The following is a 16,438-nucleotide window of genomic DNA, read 5'->3' on the forward strand; positions in this document are numbered from 1 at the left end:
ATTGAAGCATGCCTAAATTCTCGTCCGCTAACACCTATATACGATGATCCCAATGATAAGTTAGCTTTGACCCCTGCCGACTTTCTGGTTGGCGCTCCACTGGTTGCAGTCCCTGAAGCTGACATCAGAACAATTCCGTCCAACCGTATTAAGCACTGGCTCTGGCTGCGTCAGATACATCAACAATTTTGGCAACGATGGAGCGAGGAATATTTATCTACCCTTCAAACTCGAAACAAGTGGCAGACGAAATCAAGGGACGTAAAAATCGGAGACATAGTCATCGTAAGACATGAGAACTTACCACCAACATATTGGCGCTTAGGGCGCGTAACTGCGGTTCATCCGGGCAGCAATGGTCTAATACGTAATGTCACGCTTCAGACGGCGAACGGTATGATGACGCGTGCGGTACAGAAATTGTGCCGGCTTCTGGACGCAGAGCATTTTGAGGCCAACGCCTCAACCGGGCAGGATGTTCAGAATTCGTCCAGTCTGGCACCACCTTAAGATGTTCATCAATTCGTCCAGTCTGGCACCACCTCAATTTATAGCATTATTGGTATTATTTCTTCGAATTCATCTATGCACAGTTAGCTTTAAACAGTTAGCTTTAAACAGTTATTGAAAAATGAGACGCTCAATAAATTTAGTGCTTGTACAGCATCGGAGTAATCAAGTCTTTGTCTTTTGCTTAAACAGAGATTTATTGTCGGAGGAGATTATAACGCAAAACATATGATGTGGGTTTCAATATTAAAAAAAAACCAAAAGAAAAGCACTACTTGGGGTGCATTTACGGAGCATATGGAATTATATTATATTTAGACACAAAAGTATCATTGAAAACAAGCGATGAAATTGAGACAGCTATAGAGTTTTTTCACGAAAAGATTACACAGGTCAACGTTTTGTTCTAGGAAAGTGTAGGGTCATTTTCGAAGTAATTTTTTGTGTAGAATCCGAATCCGGGGTTTAAATTGCTCTATCACGCCAGGATTTTGAGATATCCTAACCTAAAAGTGCAAAAACGCTGTTTTTGCCCATTTTTGAGGTTATGTAGCTACGCAGATTTTGCTCTTCATAAAAAAGTAGACGTGGTATTTTAAATTATAAGTCTTCTTCTTTTAAATGCCGTTGAGTTTGCTTAAGTATCTTTATTTTTAACTGAGATATCGCATTTTGAAGTTTCCATGTTTGTGAATTTTTCGATATTCGAAAATCCATTGAGATAACATGAGACGTGATACGGTCGATTACATAGTCGCACAAAAAAAAATAAAAAAAAACTTCAAAATGCGATATCTCAGCGAAAAATTAAATCTGTTCCGTGTGTCACACCGAAATACCTCGGAACCTGATATCAGTCAAGAAAAATTCATGCAATGGCTGTTGCCATTTTCGAAGATGTTCCGGCCAGCGCACCACCCTTGAGTGGACAACTGACTACGTTGCCCCCTGCTGCAGAGCTCTGCGACCACAACCGCCACCCGTGGCGCGGCCGCCCACCACCATCAAACCGCAACAACTACAGCGGAATGCACAGCAGGCCCAACGTAGGCAACCCCACGTCACTCGTCAGTGATTTTTCGAGACCAAATATCAAAGCAGAGGGCATGTTTCTTGGGCCTACCTTTAGATGAGCCAGACGAAGACGACCGGTGATATACCAAACATGGGGCTTCTATTACTGTTAAAACAAAAACAACAACAACAAAAGCTTCACAAAATTAATGATGACTTGAATAAAAAAAGTGTGCATGTCCATATACCTCGACGCAGCTAAAACTTTTGGCAAAGTATGGCAATCTGGGTTGCTCCATAAATTAAAAACATGGCTACCTAATGATAAATAAATAAATACAATGACGCATGTTCAGACCTCTAACCGTTGACGCCGGCACTCCCTAAGGTGTCTTAGGACCAACGTTTTATATCTTATATTTCAGTACAATGGCCGTTTTAGCCTGAGTATTTTAGGAGTTAGCAAATCTTTCGATACTCATTGGCTCGACTTTTCAATTTCATACCTAACGTATATATTAATCACGACCTTGATATCGATACTATTGACGAGACGTAGAAAGCGCTAGCAGTAAACACTTAAGCAAAGTATTGACGCACACAAATCCTGTGATTAGAAGGCTCCTAAATAAAGAGAAATCTAGCCAAAGTCACTTTAAATGATATGTACACTTATTTCTTCTAATTAAGTTTGAAAATCCTCAAAGACGCTCTTAGTGTACATAACTTACTGCATGAAGTGTAAATCAGCTTCCTTGGGGCAATATGGCCTTAGTTGCCCAGCCCCAACATATACTTTATAAATTTATTTAAAGTATAGAATAAATAAATAAATAAAATAAAAGTTTGAGGGCGTTGGCCGCTCAATATCACTTTCATTCCATCTCGTGGTAAATTAAATTACTTATTGTCTAATAATAGGTGTAATATTTTATGTAAGCAAATACAAAATATTCCTTTTTTAAAATAAACAATTTTACTTGAAACAAGATATATAAACGCAAACCCTCTAAATCAGCAATTTTGCTTTTCGCTGCCGCTTTCAAAATATTTATGGAGCTGGCTTTATAAGGATATTTGCAGGCAAGAAAAATTTGACTGTCGCTGTGTCGTGAAGTGTGGTGGTCAATGTATTTATCCTATAATCCTCAATGAACATGTTATAAACAAAATAAACTCACCTATTTCTTTGAAAAGTAGAAGTGATGGCAACAACTGCTTTTTGTAATTCATTTTCCATACTTTAAAACTATCTTCACCATTAACAAGGCAACACAGACAGCCCGCCAACTCACTACGATCCTTTTTTGCATTTTCAATATTACGGAAAAGTGTAAGAAATATATTAGCATGCTTACTGCTGGATAAAATGTACTTGATCTGTGGGAGTAAAATTGATAAGTACCATGCATTAAAGTGAACTTAAAAAAACTTACCAAAAATTCATGTGCACATTTTGCCAGAGTCTCTTGATTCTCTTTTGGAATAGTATAATTTGTTTTCAATGCATTGTAGAACGAAAAGAATGCGAATTGATTCAAAGTTATTGTGCAACTAAAAGAAAACATGTCATTATAAATTTATTTCAGTCCCATTTTACATACGCTTCTCCGGAGGCAGATAAAACTTTCTCTAAATATTCTGTTACAAATTTTGTGTAACTTTTTAATTCCAGATTGGGTAACATTAAATTTTGCCACACTGCAAAAAAATATATATATTTAAATTACATGTATGTATGCAACTCTTACGATAAATAGCGTTTTATACCTTTGATGCCCTCTGTTATCTGCTTAAAACCGCTTTGCCCAATAGCCCACAGTATGCTCAAACAAATGTTGCTTCTATTTTGATAAGAATTACGCAGCAAAGCAATTTTCGCCATATTATTCGATGCAATGTGTGGCCAATGTTGACCAATTAATTGGAGTATGAACTGAAAACAAAAATATCAAATAATAACTCACATTAAACGTATTGCCCAAAAGAATGTAAATCTCACCTTATAGCCCACAATAGGCAAATTTTTGGAAAGTTCCATTGTCATATTAATTAGTAAAGTGTGATAGAAATATGACAAATTCTCATCTCCAACCGATTCTAAAAAATCCACAACAGCCGCATTAAGAGCTGGATTTGCTAAAATGCTGGGGTAATGAATTGATTTCCCTGAAAATGTGGGATCGCAATCGAATGGCAGTTGCTCATTGAAAAAGCTTGCAACCTACCGTATAAAAAATTATTCAAACATTTATTAAATATTTAGTATTTTCAAAGATAATTACTCCTTTCAGCCATAGCAGTTCAGAACCAGGATAAATAATTTTTAATTGCTCGAGTTTACATTCGAATTCATCTGCTGTAATATTCCGCAGCACGGTCTCTAAGTTTTTAGGCTTTGACACAGCTGGCTTTGATTTTACTTGTTGCTGCGGTAGTTGTTCTTTTTTTATATCTTTCGAATGTTTAGTATTTTTCTTGTTAGGAGAATATTTTGATTTAGTGGAAGAACTGATTGACTTCGCGGGCGATAGGTTTTCTTTGCCTCTTTTTCCAGATAACAAGCTTCTATATTCATGTAAAGGTACTGAAATGCAAAAATTTTGTATAATGCGCCTCATATATTTAAAATAATACTCACAAATTTCCTCCAGTTTTGGACTTAAAGCCGCCAATCGTTTTTTCTCCGAATGGGCCTCTACCTTCTTATCCAAATTTCTCGCTTTTTTTGATTTCGTAACAACTTCCCATTGATTTGAGGACATTGCAATTTAATTACTTATTGACTTTAACAGTATTAATTTAATCAAACAAAACTATCTTGCAGCTGTATAAATAAATGCACTTTGCCGGCGCTGAGTCGTATTAAGAAGAAGAATTTAATGCATTGACAGATGACGTTTCCATTTAGCTGTCAAAAGTAGCCGAGGCCTCTCGGCTGCAAGGCGAATTGAGTACTTAAGGTGGCGTCTTCCCAAAACAGCTTCTTTATTTTTTGCGGTTTTGAAAAGTCTGGCGTCAGGTCCCTTACCAATGCAAAACAGACAAAATTAGGAGAAATTAAATGTTTGAGATTTGAGTAAATTAATATTGCTACGAATTTCGTTACGTTAGAGTTCAAATAAATCTCTCACAATAATTCCCCTCGGTTCGATCTCTAGATTGTCAAATATTATCACAAATTAATGCCACACACTTACTTGCTTTATTGAATCACTTTATTACTTTTCGTTTACTGGCATATAGCATAGACAGACGAAGGCATTAATCGGGACTAAAGACTTAGGTAGGAATTATCTTAGGAATTAAGTGCATCTAATGCGGATTGGCAACTACACTTAATTCAACATTGACGAAAAATTCCAGTTAATATCTATTATGAACAAGAAACACTGAAAACAATCAATGCAGCATTAAAATTCTGGAACAATATAATGAGCACAACAGGAGTAAGTATTTTATAGCATTTTTGTTTTATTTTTAAATTTAAAAATGCGTTTTTCTAATTTCATATGGCAAGCAGAAAGAAACGCAAATGAACAAATCACACAAAACACACTAAGAATTAACTGCGTTGGTAATACTATGATTAAAGCCGCCGTTGTTGTTATTGTTGTGCTTCTAGCTGCTTACTAAACCCTGTCAGCCCGATGTAGTCACCGGTCGTTTTCGTCTAACTCATCTAACGACAGGCCCAAAAAACATGCTGTTTGGGCAGGCGAGAGGAAGAGGGGTGTTAGGTGAGTAGATTTGAGAGGGCATGTGAGCAGATGGTTAGTATTGTTCGTAGTTGTGCCAAGATTAAGCGAGTCTCTCAGGGTAGCTGGAGCTCTTCATCAGCTGTGGGTGGGGGTTGGACGCTGATTACGGCATTCGGTGGTTGGGAGCGTTAGAAGGTGGTAAAGATATTCTGATAAATGCCGTTTGTTATCTGTCTAAGCACTGTCCATTCCAGTAATTGTCGATTCGTTTTGTCCTGGATCTCGTCAGCGTAGTTGAAGATGTGCCTCCTGACGTGCCTGGGAGGTGGCTCGGGCTCAAGCAGGTGTCTACATAGGTGAAACCTGCGGTAGCACCCTATCAGAAACTTTTACTGAGTATGGTTATGTAGGTGTTGTAGAGGGGCATCAGCAGGCAACCTGTCGCTGTCCGAATAGCAGTGCTTTGGCATGTCTGAAGCCTTATCCACTTCGTATCACTAGTTCCAGGCGACCAGATAGGCGCAGCGTAGTTTAGAACCGTCCGGCAAACTGCCTTAAATGTCGATAGCAATATTCCTTTATCTTAAGGGCCATTTGAGGGCTTTATTGCGATTTGGACTTTAGTCGCAATTGCGGTTGTGTGCGCAGAGAAGGAGAGCAAACTGTCCAAGGTTACTCCCAAAATTTTGAGGTTGTTAAACAGTCGGATTAGATTCCTCGCAGAGAAAACGAGAAAGATTGGTGAGGTAATCGTTCACTTTGGCGCATAGAACATCAATGTCATTGCCTGACGCCATTATCCTGCTATCGTCAGCGCAGGAGAATAGGGAGACTCCCTCTTGGGGGCTGGGGGAGCTTCGATGTATAGAAGTTGAAAAGTAAGAGTGAAAAGTCACCACCCTGCGGAACACCTTGCCTTATCTTCCTCTTTTTAGAGATTTGGTCTCGAAAGATCACTGACGAGTGACGACCACTCAAATTGCTCGCGGATAACCTCTCAGCCTTGGCGGGAGTGCCGACTCTATAATGTCATTTAGGAGCGTGGAATGACAGACTATGTCGAAAGCTTTCTTCAGGACCAACGCTACTAGGGCAGTCCTCTGTGGTACTGTGCACTCTTCGTAAGCCATGCTGGTGTGTGGTTTGGGCCAGATGTTTTGTGCAGAGTGGGAGAAGAAGGGCTTCAAGAGTATTCACTACTGGGGAAAGTAGAGTTATCGGGCGATAAGATTCCCTTAGTTAGCCTATTTCCTAGGTTTCAGTAGTGGCACCACTCTCCCTGATTCCCACTTGTCAGGAATTATGAGAGTGGCCATAGACAGATTGAAAACCCATGGGAGATGCCCTACTGCCAATGCACCCAGGTTTTTCAGCATCAGCATGTTAAGCCCTTCAGGGCCAATGGCTTTTGACGCATTGGTGTTGTTGATGGCCCCCTGAACCTCATCACAGGAGAAAGAAAGTGGCACCTCCCGTTTAGACCGCTTATGTTATGCAGTAATCCGCAGTCTCTCAATCGAGATAATAATAGGCAAGTGGTCTGAGACAAGCGATAGCATAGGTCGTCAGATTACGCTATTTATCAGACCAATGCTAGCAACTGTTATGTCAGGCGTTATGTCGAATCGTCTATTTGATCTGCCAAATTGTGTCCCTTACGATCGTTTGGTAGGCTTGAATGCCAAGATCGTGATGCGCATTAAAGTCACCTGCAACCAATCGGGTTTCACCTCTGCTGAGCGCACCAATATCAGGGTGATAACCTGCCGGACAGCAGGTGGCAGGGGGTATATATATGTTATAAATTTTGCTATCGCCTGGCCGGACAGCTACACGTTGACATTCTAAGGCGTTGTCCTTGTGGACGATGCCTTCATCTATGAGACGATACTGCTCTGTGTGGTGGACTATAAACGCTAGGCCTCCACCATTGTCTCGCTCGCGATCCTTTCTAAGCACGTTATAGCCATGCCTGATAATCAGGGGGAGCTAGCGTGCAGTTTTGTCTCTTGGACCGCAGCTATATTGATTTCATATCGGCTCATAAAGTCCACTATCTCGTCTATCTTACTCATGAGTCCGTTCCAGTTTAGTTGTAGGGGCTTGAAGCTTCTCGGGAATATAGTCGTACCACGGGGTGTGAAAGACGCGTAAGGTTCTCTGCGCTGGACCTGCTGCAGCCGCACCAGAAGGATCGGTTTCGGGTGCATGGCTCTACAGCAGGGGGTAACATAGTCGCGTGTTCACTCACGGGTGGTGCGCAGGCAAGAGTAACGATGAAAGTGGCACCTACCATTGCAAGAATTGCATTTGACTGGTGTCTAGTTCCGAGATACTCTGGTCTAACACCCGGAACAGACTGTGCGGGCGACCAAGAGTTGCTAGTTTGTCCCCGCACTAGGGTTGGTGCTGGTCGATATTAGGGGAGTTGTGTTGCACCGATAAGCAAAGTTGCTGGATAGGATTGCTCCTGTTACGATAGAAGGAGTAAGATACGGTGCACTAGACAGGGGTATTTTATTGGGGCGGGAGCCCTTGAAAAAAGCCGAGTAATTCCGGTAACGTAGAACCGGCTGCCATGGGAATGGTCAATATGTGTTCATTTATACCAGTTGCTTCATCAATTCGCCACCCAGTATGTTCTTGTAGAGTGGCGGTTGGCTACAATATATTTATAATTGGTTTAGCTCAGTTCCTCTTCTATTTTTTTTGTTTTTTGTTTTTTGCCTGAGATCTGGTTGTTCGAATGTCAAAGTGCATGGTGGCTGTTGTTTGATATTTTGAATTAGCTAGAGGCCAAACTTGTCTAATAATAACAATAACACTACCCAATAATTCTAAGAATTTATTTAATTTATGAGGACCAGTGGACCATATTTCAATACAAGTTGTTCTTACTGGAATTTTTTTTCGCGTTTCTAATATAAACCTGTGTGATAAAAATATTTAACAATCCTTAATACGGAAGAATTATAATATATTATTTATATTAAAGGGAATTAATATTATATCACACAGCTCAAATACTTACTAAAATAAAAATACGGTCAAAATTTTTAGAAAATGCGTGGATTTCAGTAATATGGTTGTTATCAAATTTCTGGAATATCTTCCCATGAAAAGCCGTCACGTTCCATTAAAATTGACGCCAATATATAGCCATAATAACCGCCTGGGATAATCATTAGAGATCCAAGGATAAGTAAAGGAGATGCACGATCAACGTATGTTTTGTCTAACACTTCTGTGAAAATCAGACCTGCTGTGGTCATGCAAATCTATATATGGAAGCATGTAAAAACGATATGAATTTAATATTACTAAAGCGGCAGCTTACCATTCCTACAATTAGAAAAAAAATCACAAACGATATTGTCTTCCATGGTAGTTTTTGTTTATCGCTCATAAAAAATTGACTGTCCTGGAAATTGTAATCATAGCTATCAACATCATCCCTTCCACCGTCACTATCTGAAGCCTGAATGCTTCCAGAAGACACTCTGTGCCGTCGGATTGCAGGCATTTTCACAAACTTTTCAATTTTGCACTTCGAGACACTAAAGAAAAAGGATACTTAAATTTCATTCAGTTTCGTAAGCAAAACTAGCAAGTTTCATTGACATCAAGTCATGTACATCTACATTATTTTGTTTAAATATCATTGAAATATCTGAAATAGTGTAAACAAAGGTAGAAAACATATGTACGCACGTAAATTGTAAAAAATGTAAGTTAAATAAGCCGAGCTAAATAGTTGCCATATATTTCGATTCAATATGGGTCTTCACACCGAACTCGTTCCGTCGTTCCGTCGTTACTTGGCAGTTTTACGTATATATTATTTTTCTAAAACCAATTAGATCGGGTAGTTGGCAAAATAACAATCAACTATTTAACAACAAGAATTTGATGGTCATTCACGAACATTGTACAGATTCATAAGTAAAAACACTTCCAGCTGGTTGTCAAAAAATGCCCACAAGTAAGATAACCTGATTAAAAAAAGCAACAATATTTAACCTCGCAATCACAAAGCCCTTCTCCTTTTGTTTGTTTTGTATTGGTAAGGAACCTGACGTCATTAGCGTAGTTGATTGATTGTTCTTCAACTTGCTCTAATTTTGAAATGTCAGTAAAACGGAGTGACGAAAAGTTGTTGTTGTTAATGCGCGACAGACTAATTTTATCTATTTGTCCTTCATTAAATCATTCTATTATCTTTCCCTTTCTAATATTAAATATTTCGTTTGTTGTTCGAATGCTACCACCTTGACTAGATTCGCTTTTATGGAACACAGCTTTTATTTTTGATTTTTGTTCTTATCAAAAGTGTGGCAATGCTATGTATTGTTGAAAGCTGAATTTTCATTGTGAGTGGAGGTGGAAGGAAAAGTGTGGTTGAGAATTATTAGAATGAAAAAGGCGGATGTTATTAATTAAACTATTATTTTGTTAATAGAACGTTCAATTGCAGCATATTGGACAATGTCGTTCCAAAAGCAGCTTCGTGAGCTTTTAAAGCCGTATTATTGGATAAATATTTTTCTTTCAATTTCATATGTACTCGCGAAAAAATTGGTTCCATTATGTGCAAAACTTTTTAAGCATCGCGGAGAAGATATGTGCGAATTGGATAGCCGTGAAACCGAGATTTTATTTTTTCTACTAATTGTGGTTATGATACGGTCACGCAAAACAGGAAGCGTCACAATGGTTAATTACCTGTCTGCGTCTTTTCTCTACACAAAGGTGGCGAATGCCATTCTTTGGGCTTACAGTGATTTTCGGTACGGCATTGGTTTCTTTTTATTGTGCGTATTAGTCAGTACTGTATTGCCAGAACCATCTTATAGTGGTCCTGAACACATAATCTACTTTCGTAATATGCATACTTTTGAAGAAGAATTGGTTCGAGACAAACGAATAAACTGGATGATTTGTTTCTATACAGTATGGAATCCAAGCTGCGTAAATTTTGCTCCCATTTTCGCTGAACTTTCCGCCGAATACAATTTGGAAAATTTGAAGTTTGGCAAAGTGGACATTGGTCGTTTTCCAGATGTAGCACAAAAATATCGAATATCTGATAGCAGTTTTTCACGTCAATTGCCAACGGTTATATGTTTTAAAAATGGAAAAGAAGTGGAACGGCGGCCATGCGTAGATGCAAAAGGAAAGTTACAAAAATTCTTTTTCTCAGCGGATAATATACGCGCCGCATTTGGCTTGAACCAGCTTTATAAAGAATGTGTCGAGAATTCCATAAAGAAGCCCAAGCAGATGATCACCACTGCAGCCACAGCAGTAAAAAAATCACAATAGATGCGTTCCCTCAACAGTTTAATCTATATAAGATGAACGACCCGGATTTATATCTGGTCAAGGGCTGTCACATCAGCACTAAATAAAGACAAAATAACTAAAAACCATTTTATGCAATTTTTAATTGTCTTTTGTTAAAGGTGTCCTCATTACATTTTATTACGCTAGTTTTACTGATATAAATCTGTTACTTACGTTTTACAATGTTCATAAATATTTAATGTAGTAAGAATATACCAAAGATTTCAAAAGAATTACGTTAGTTATTATATTAAGATATATATTTGTTTATTAAAGGATAACCTAAGGTCAATATAATATCTATCATAGAAACAATTTGTCCAGTTGTCAATTCGTCTAGCACTAGACCTAGGGAACATGTTAATTCGATGGATCGGAGGGACAATGAGTGCAGACAACTTGGTAAGAGTGAGCATTTGTGTAGGTGGGATGATGATTAGTCTTTGATTATGACGTTCACGGTGCATGACTGGCGGTATTAATGTTGTTAGTTTCATGTCGATAGATTTAAGGTTTCAGAGTTTGACGAAAATGTGTGCATTCCCACGATTGTCGGAATTACGTACTGGAGGGACATATTTTACATGACCAAGTGTAGTTCTCGGGTTAAACCAGTGAGAACGATCCCATTAATCATTCACTGAGTATAAATTGATCCCTTTTAAGTTTATTCTATAACAATTTAAAGTTATAAAATTTTCAAAACATTTGGATCTACACAAAAAAAGTTACTTTATCTATTTGTTTCTATTGGAGTTCTTGGTATTTTGGAATTTTGTTTGTTGAAGTACGCTACGTCAAAGTCAAAAATTTAGTTCTCTAGGACACTGGACGAGCTCGAGCTCATCATTCGCCATGTTAATAAATAAAAAAAAGTTCCTGAAATCGACCAAAGGGCTGTTCTGATTTTGTTTCCAAGAACTCCACTTTAACTCCGGTGTTTGGCATAAAATATCGTATCAAAATGGAATATAATTGTATGCTTCTGTAAATGCTGTAGTCGTAAAATTCGGTTAAAGAGGTAAAGGTTTTTCGATCTCCGCCACTGCCATTGGATTTGGTACATTACACTGTTTTGAACCACACGATATTTCTTTTAATATAAGTTTGGACAAGAAAAGATATATGCCATTCAAATAAGGCGGAATACACTCTTGTTTTGACTATCTTAGGTCCAAAGGCCCAATTTCGAGCGTCGAAGTCCCACATTTCAATTTCGGATGTTACCTTTTTAATTATAGCACACCAACAAAAACAAAAGATCTACACTATCCATTATATCTGAAACCACTTAGTGGCAACCACAAAATATAATATATACACATATATCTTATATACTAAAAAAATTAATTTCAAAATTTTTGCTCGAGTTGAATATGAGGAAAGAAAAATTGCTCGTGATATTAAACATAATCCGTAATTTTCTGTAGTTATAGCTAAGTAGTTGTAGTTCTACGTAGTTGTTCTCTACGGGATGAGTTTTGCTCAATTTTGTGCTCTCTAGGGGCTGCGGTAAGGGACTACGATACGTCGGTCACTGTTTGCAGCATTACCTCTGCTTCCATTGAGGATTTCATGACCCAAAATTAAAAAGGTGCCGAAAATCTACTGAATAAAAGGATGTTATAAAAACTCCCGACAAATGTTATTTATATAAATTAAAGATTATTCACGTTATAAAATATCGTTAAACCCATAATTTATTACATCCTACGTATATGAAGAAGAAAGCACGAAATAAAATAGTATTCTTATGGTGAGAATTCATATACTATACATGGGGCTCTCATTAGTTTCATAGTATCAGCTGACACGGGCCTGCGTTTACGTTTCTAACTGTTGGTGTTCTTAAAATACAAAAGAGGAGAATAATTTCTTTCTGAACAGTTTGGAAAAAGGATATAATTAAAATGTCGAATTAGCAAGTTTTATTTAAGCCTAAAGGTTTACAAACTACTATTGTCTTTTTTCAATACCTTTACTTATAGACTTATAGATTTGATGTTGACTATGAGCATGAAGTTTTCGAATAATTTTCATATGATTTACATTCGTTCTGTACCACACAAAGCTAGCGTTATAATGATATATATGGTATATATTAGTACCAAATAGATAGATGGCTATGAGGAGATAAATTGGTTTACATGTAGGGGAAAACTGTTTCCTAATTTACAAATTAAAAATGGATTTTTTCGCAAATACGTACATAAAATTAGTTTATTTCAAATTAATAATTATTTGGTGTCCGTGGTATCCTTACCATCGGGCGATGAATGGTGTCGTCTTTTGCAGAAAATGTGTCCTACACGCAAACACGGATATAGTCTTTAGTGCCATAACATTGTCAGACACGAAAGGATATTTCAATATTTTCACCCCCCTGAAACATAAATTCAAACACATAAGGCAAAAAGAAAGGAAAGAAAAAATTAACTCATTTTGCTTATCAACGTTTTTGTGCACAATGCAATTTCCACCATTTTCTCATTCAAAATAACAATGCAATAATATTATATTATATACGGATAATCTTTATTTTTTGCGTTTTAATATAACTGTTACAAATATTTGAATAACAATATACAAACAAAAAGGTTTATGACAGAGGTGCCAATTCGCCTAAGGCGAATTAGTCAATTCTAATGATACCACCAAGGCGAATTTATTACAGGTGATGGCAACCACATATAAGTAAAAACATACACGTATTTGTTCTTGCGCTTGGTGTAGTCTTTACGTCAAAATCAGCTGTTTGTTTTCAGGGCGATTTGCTTTGTAGACGTAAATAAAGTAATTCAATCTTCGCGTTTAAATTGCTAAGTGCTTTCGATTAATTTATTAAATTGTGGGCCTGAGGTAAGCAAAGAGAATACTTACCGATACTTGTATTTAAATAATATTTCTTCCTTAGCGCAGCGGCGGGTAGGAGGATTCGATACAATTACAATGGGCGTTAGAAACGCACGCCAAAACCAAAACTAAAACAACGATTGTATTCCATACATATTTTAAATTAAACGTTTTAAATTTGACAACTTGTAGTCATAATATAGCCATTGCGGTATAAAAGCGTCGAGACTTAGCAGATTGTTTGCTATATATTTACTTACGCTAGTGGAATTTCCTAATTCATAATCATAAATGAGTTTTTGTAACAGTGACCAGGTCACACCTGCAGCTTTATTGCGATTAGGCAAATCTAAATTACAGAAAAAACCGTATAGCAAAGAAGATGCTTGTATAGAAACTACTTATTCTCACCAGCCATTTCATTTTCTTGTAACCACGCCTACGTTTCAATGGCGCTTTCCTTGGTAATGCGGCTTACCCATATGGAAAGAGATAATAATTCGAAGCCAGTAACCAGCTTCAATATAGCAGTATGGAAACCAGCACCACATACAATTATTGCCAACTCTTGTGGGCCTGCATTATTAAGTATTTGTACGTGTTTTCGATAATCAGCGAGTCGAACCAGCGCTTTGTATGATTCCCCACAGTCTATCAATGTACAGACACAATAAATTATTCAAAAATTTTAAATGAATTAAATAAAAACACAGCCGCGAGTCTATAAATTGGCATACACGAGCAAATGTTCCATTTGCACCAATAGCTCAGCAAACGTACATAATCTTGAATTATAATTTTTAGTGCGAAACAACTATGACTCAAATATTAAATTGAACCGGACAGGTCATTTGAGTAACAAAAATAGATAAACTATTAATACGTAGAAGTATTCGCAAAGACACGAATGTAAACACACAAAAACAAACAATACGTCATTTTGAAGTTGTTCATATCTACGGCGAAAAATTCAGTTGGGTGGTTGCCACACCTTAAAAAATCCACTGTGGATACCACCTTGTATAGATACGCCTACAGGCAGCTATAACGAGAATTTGTAGCGAGTGGACTAAATTTTGCTACTCGTTGGCCTCACTTCCTCTAGTTGTTTTCTTTTCCACCAAGATGGCTGATCAGGTAAGACGCGTAATGTTTGTGCTAAGTTCTTTGGACTTGTTTAAAATGAAATAGTGACAAATTAAAGGCTACATCTTGTCAGAAGTCGTGTGTGTTCTGTAATATAAAATTATGAAATATTTGTACTGCTGCGGGTATATTATGAGTGCTGGGAAAACCATGTGGTTCGGTGATTACATATGTATGTGAGGAAGATTGTTGTATTCATAAACACATTTTCTTCAGTACCTTAACAAGATTATTGAGCAATATTAGGTTCCATTGAAGACGCATGTTTAAATATTATCTAAATTCGTTTTCTATAACCTAACTTCCAATTCTTGTGTTTGATGTTCTCACCGCCCACATTTGAACTCATAGCAAACTGAGCGATCCTTTAGCAAGCAGTTTTCTATACCGGTGATACGAAGGAAATCACCAAATGTGAAAAGAAGGCTTCGTATGTACCGCAATATAGGTCTAGGATTTCGAACGCCTGCCGAGGTAAATTTCTAAATGATACAACTAATTTGTTTTTCTTTTTTTTTATTTGCATGTGTTGCCACAACCCATTGTGTATTGTTCCTGATCCACGCTAAAATATTACATATTTGTGAACCCAATGAAATTAATAATAATGTAGAACGAAAGAGCGTTCCAAAAACAATTTGGCATCAACCTTAACAGAAAACTTAAGCCTGGAGTGACAAAGAAGAAAACTCTTCGTCGCTACCGTGACATCGGCTTAGGTTTTAAAACACCCCGTGAAGTAAGTTGCACCAAAACAACTTGCATGCCTCCTATATGTGTTAAAAATATATTGCATTAGGAAAGTTAATTAGTACAATTATTATTATTTAGGCTATTGATGGTACTTACATCGACAAAAAGTGCCCATTCACGGGTAATGTACGGATTCGTGGTCGCATTTTGACTGGCGCCGTGCGTAAATGTAAAATGCAGCGTACCATCGTCATCCGTCGTGATTACTTACATTTTGTTCGCAAATACAGCCGTTTTGAAAAGCGGCACAGGAATATGAGCGTACATTGCTCACCATGCTTCAGGTAATTCTATCTTCAATAATTCATGTGCATTGAAAATTCCGACTTAAGCATAATGATGATAAAATCATGACGGTCTTCAGAAACATAATTGCTGAAAAAACTTGACAATCAATTAAAAATACTGATTTTAAATCATTTTACTTATGATATCTTCCAAAAATGAGATCAAATACAAAAATTATTATTTTTCTTTGCAGAGATGTCGAAATCGGTGATATTGTTACAGTCGGTGAGTGTCGTCCACTTTCTAAGACTGTACGTTTCAACGTCCTCAAAGTTAGCAAAGGACAGGGGTCTAAAAAGAGTTTTAAAAAGTTTTAAGTTTAAATATTTTTAACTTGATGCTTTTCAAATAAATAAGAAAAAAATTTCAACTTGATAATTTGATTTTAAGTAAGGTCACCTCAGAAGTTCATTCTGAATTAAAATATTTGTTTATTAAAGTATTTACAGGTTTTAATTCTCGTAATATTTGTTTATTGGAGTAAATGTAAACATGTAGTCGTATATGCTTAAAAATTCGGATTAAAGTGCAACTTTTATAAGACGTAGGTTCTTGACTGAATAGCGTCCTGTGACTTGATTACTTTTACCTTTGAATGAGTTCAGCAAATTAATAATTGAAATGGTTATATCACGGCGGCGTTCATGAAGTCTGCTTCGATACTTTTTTTGTTTTTATTTTTTTCTTTGATAAATTATACATTTAGATGATATTCTCACCGGAATATAGGGCGGAAACAAATGTTCTCCAATGATTTCTGTCAGCTGCTATGTCTGATTTGGTTCCAGGTGGTGATGGAAGAACTCTCGATGTATGTACACACCAAATAT

The 16,438-nt window shown here is 37.1% G+C and overlaps 4 protein-coding genes across 6 annotated transcripts in view; 2 read left to right on the forward strand and 2 right to left on the reverse strand.

Annotated features, from left to right (window-relative positions):
• The window catches only part of LOC129249495 (transmembrane protein 214), a 30,826-nt gene extending 26,439 nt beyond the window's left edge, over positions 1 to 4,387 (reverse strand). Inside the window, exons 1-7 of the mRNA XM_054889344.1 lie at positions 4,166 to 4,387; positions 3,810 to 4,111; positions 3,527 to 3,748; positions 3,295 to 3,460; positions 3,129 to 3,225; positions 2,961 to 3,078; positions 2,706 to 2,904 (exon numbers count right to left, since the gene is read on the reverse strand). Coding sequence (XP_054745319.1) covers positions 2,706 to 2,904; positions 2,961 to 3,078; positions 3,129 to 3,225; positions 3,295 to 3,460; positions 3,527 to 3,748; positions 3,810 to 4,111; positions 4,166 to 4,289 — 1,228 coding nt within the window. The 5' untranslated portion in view covers positions 4,290 to 4,387. The remainder of the gene's footprint in view (positions 1 to 2,705; positions 2,905 to 2,960; positions 3,079 to 3,128; positions 3,226 to 3,294; positions 3,461 to 3,526; positions 3,749 to 3,809; positions 4,112 to 4,165) is intronic.
• Positions 4,388 to 4,455: 68 nt separating this feature from the next.
• On the reverse strand, positions 4,456 to 8,918 carry LOC129249496 (transmembrane protein 230). 3 transcript variants are annotated; one of them, XM_054889347.1, is made up of 3 exons: positions 8,563 to 8,918; positions 8,257 to 8,503; positions 4,456 to 4,550 (listed from the first exon to the last, which is right to left on the reverse strand). In XM_054889347.1, exons 1-2 carry the CDS (start codon positions 8,746 to 8,748, stop codon positions 8,318 to 8,320), a joined length of 372 nt encoding a protein of 123 aa, XP_054745322.1. In that variant the 5' UTR covers positions 8,749 to 8,918; the 3' UTR covers positions 4,456 to 4,550; positions 8,257 to 8,317. The 3 variants fall into 3 exon arrangements, with proteins under 3 accessions (XP_054745322.1, XP_054745320.1, XP_054745321.1); XM_054889345.1 differs by lacking the exon at positions 4,456 to 4,550 and adding an exon at positions 8,058 to 8,180; XM_054889346.1 differs by lacking the exon at positions 4,456 to 4,550 and adding an exon at positions 8,058 to 8,154 and having other exon boundaries at positions 8,563 to 8,917.
• Positions 8,919 to 9,582: 664 nt separating this feature from the next.
• Positions 9,583 to 10,654, forward strand: LOC129248628 (thioredoxin-related transmembrane protein 2 homolog). The gene has a single exon (XM_054888251.1). It carries the CDS (start codon positions 9,711 to 9,713, stop codon positions 10,545 to 10,547), a length of 837 nt encoding a protein of 278 aa, XP_054744226.1. The 5' UTR covers positions 9,583 to 9,710; the 3' UTR covers positions 10,548 to 10,654.
• A 3,869-nt stretch (positions 10,655 to 14,523) lies between these two features.
• LOC129248326 (40S ribosomal protein S11) lies at positions 14,524 to 15,978 on the forward strand. Its single transcript, XM_054887823.1, has 5 exons — positions 14,524 to 14,558; positions 14,919 to 15,041; positions 15,181 to 15,306; positions 15,399 to 15,604; positions 15,802 to 15,978. The coding sequence occupies exons 1-5, from the start codon at positions 14,547 to 14,549 to the stop codon at positions 15,923 to 15,925; spliced, it is 591 nt and encodes a 196-aa protein (XP_054743798.1). The 5' UTR covers positions 14,524 to 14,546; the 3' UTR covers positions 15,926 to 15,978.
• The last annotated feature ends 460 nt before the right edge of the window (positions 15,979 to 16,438 follow it).

Source organism: Anastrepha obliqua, chromosome 5 (genome assembly GCF_027943255.1).
Source record: "Anastrepha obliqua isolate idAnaObli1 chromosome 5, idAnaObli1_1.0, whole genome shotgun sequence".
Lineage (NCBI taxonomy): Eukaryota > Metazoa > Arthropoda > Insecta > Diptera > Tephritidae > Anastrepha > Anastrepha obliqua.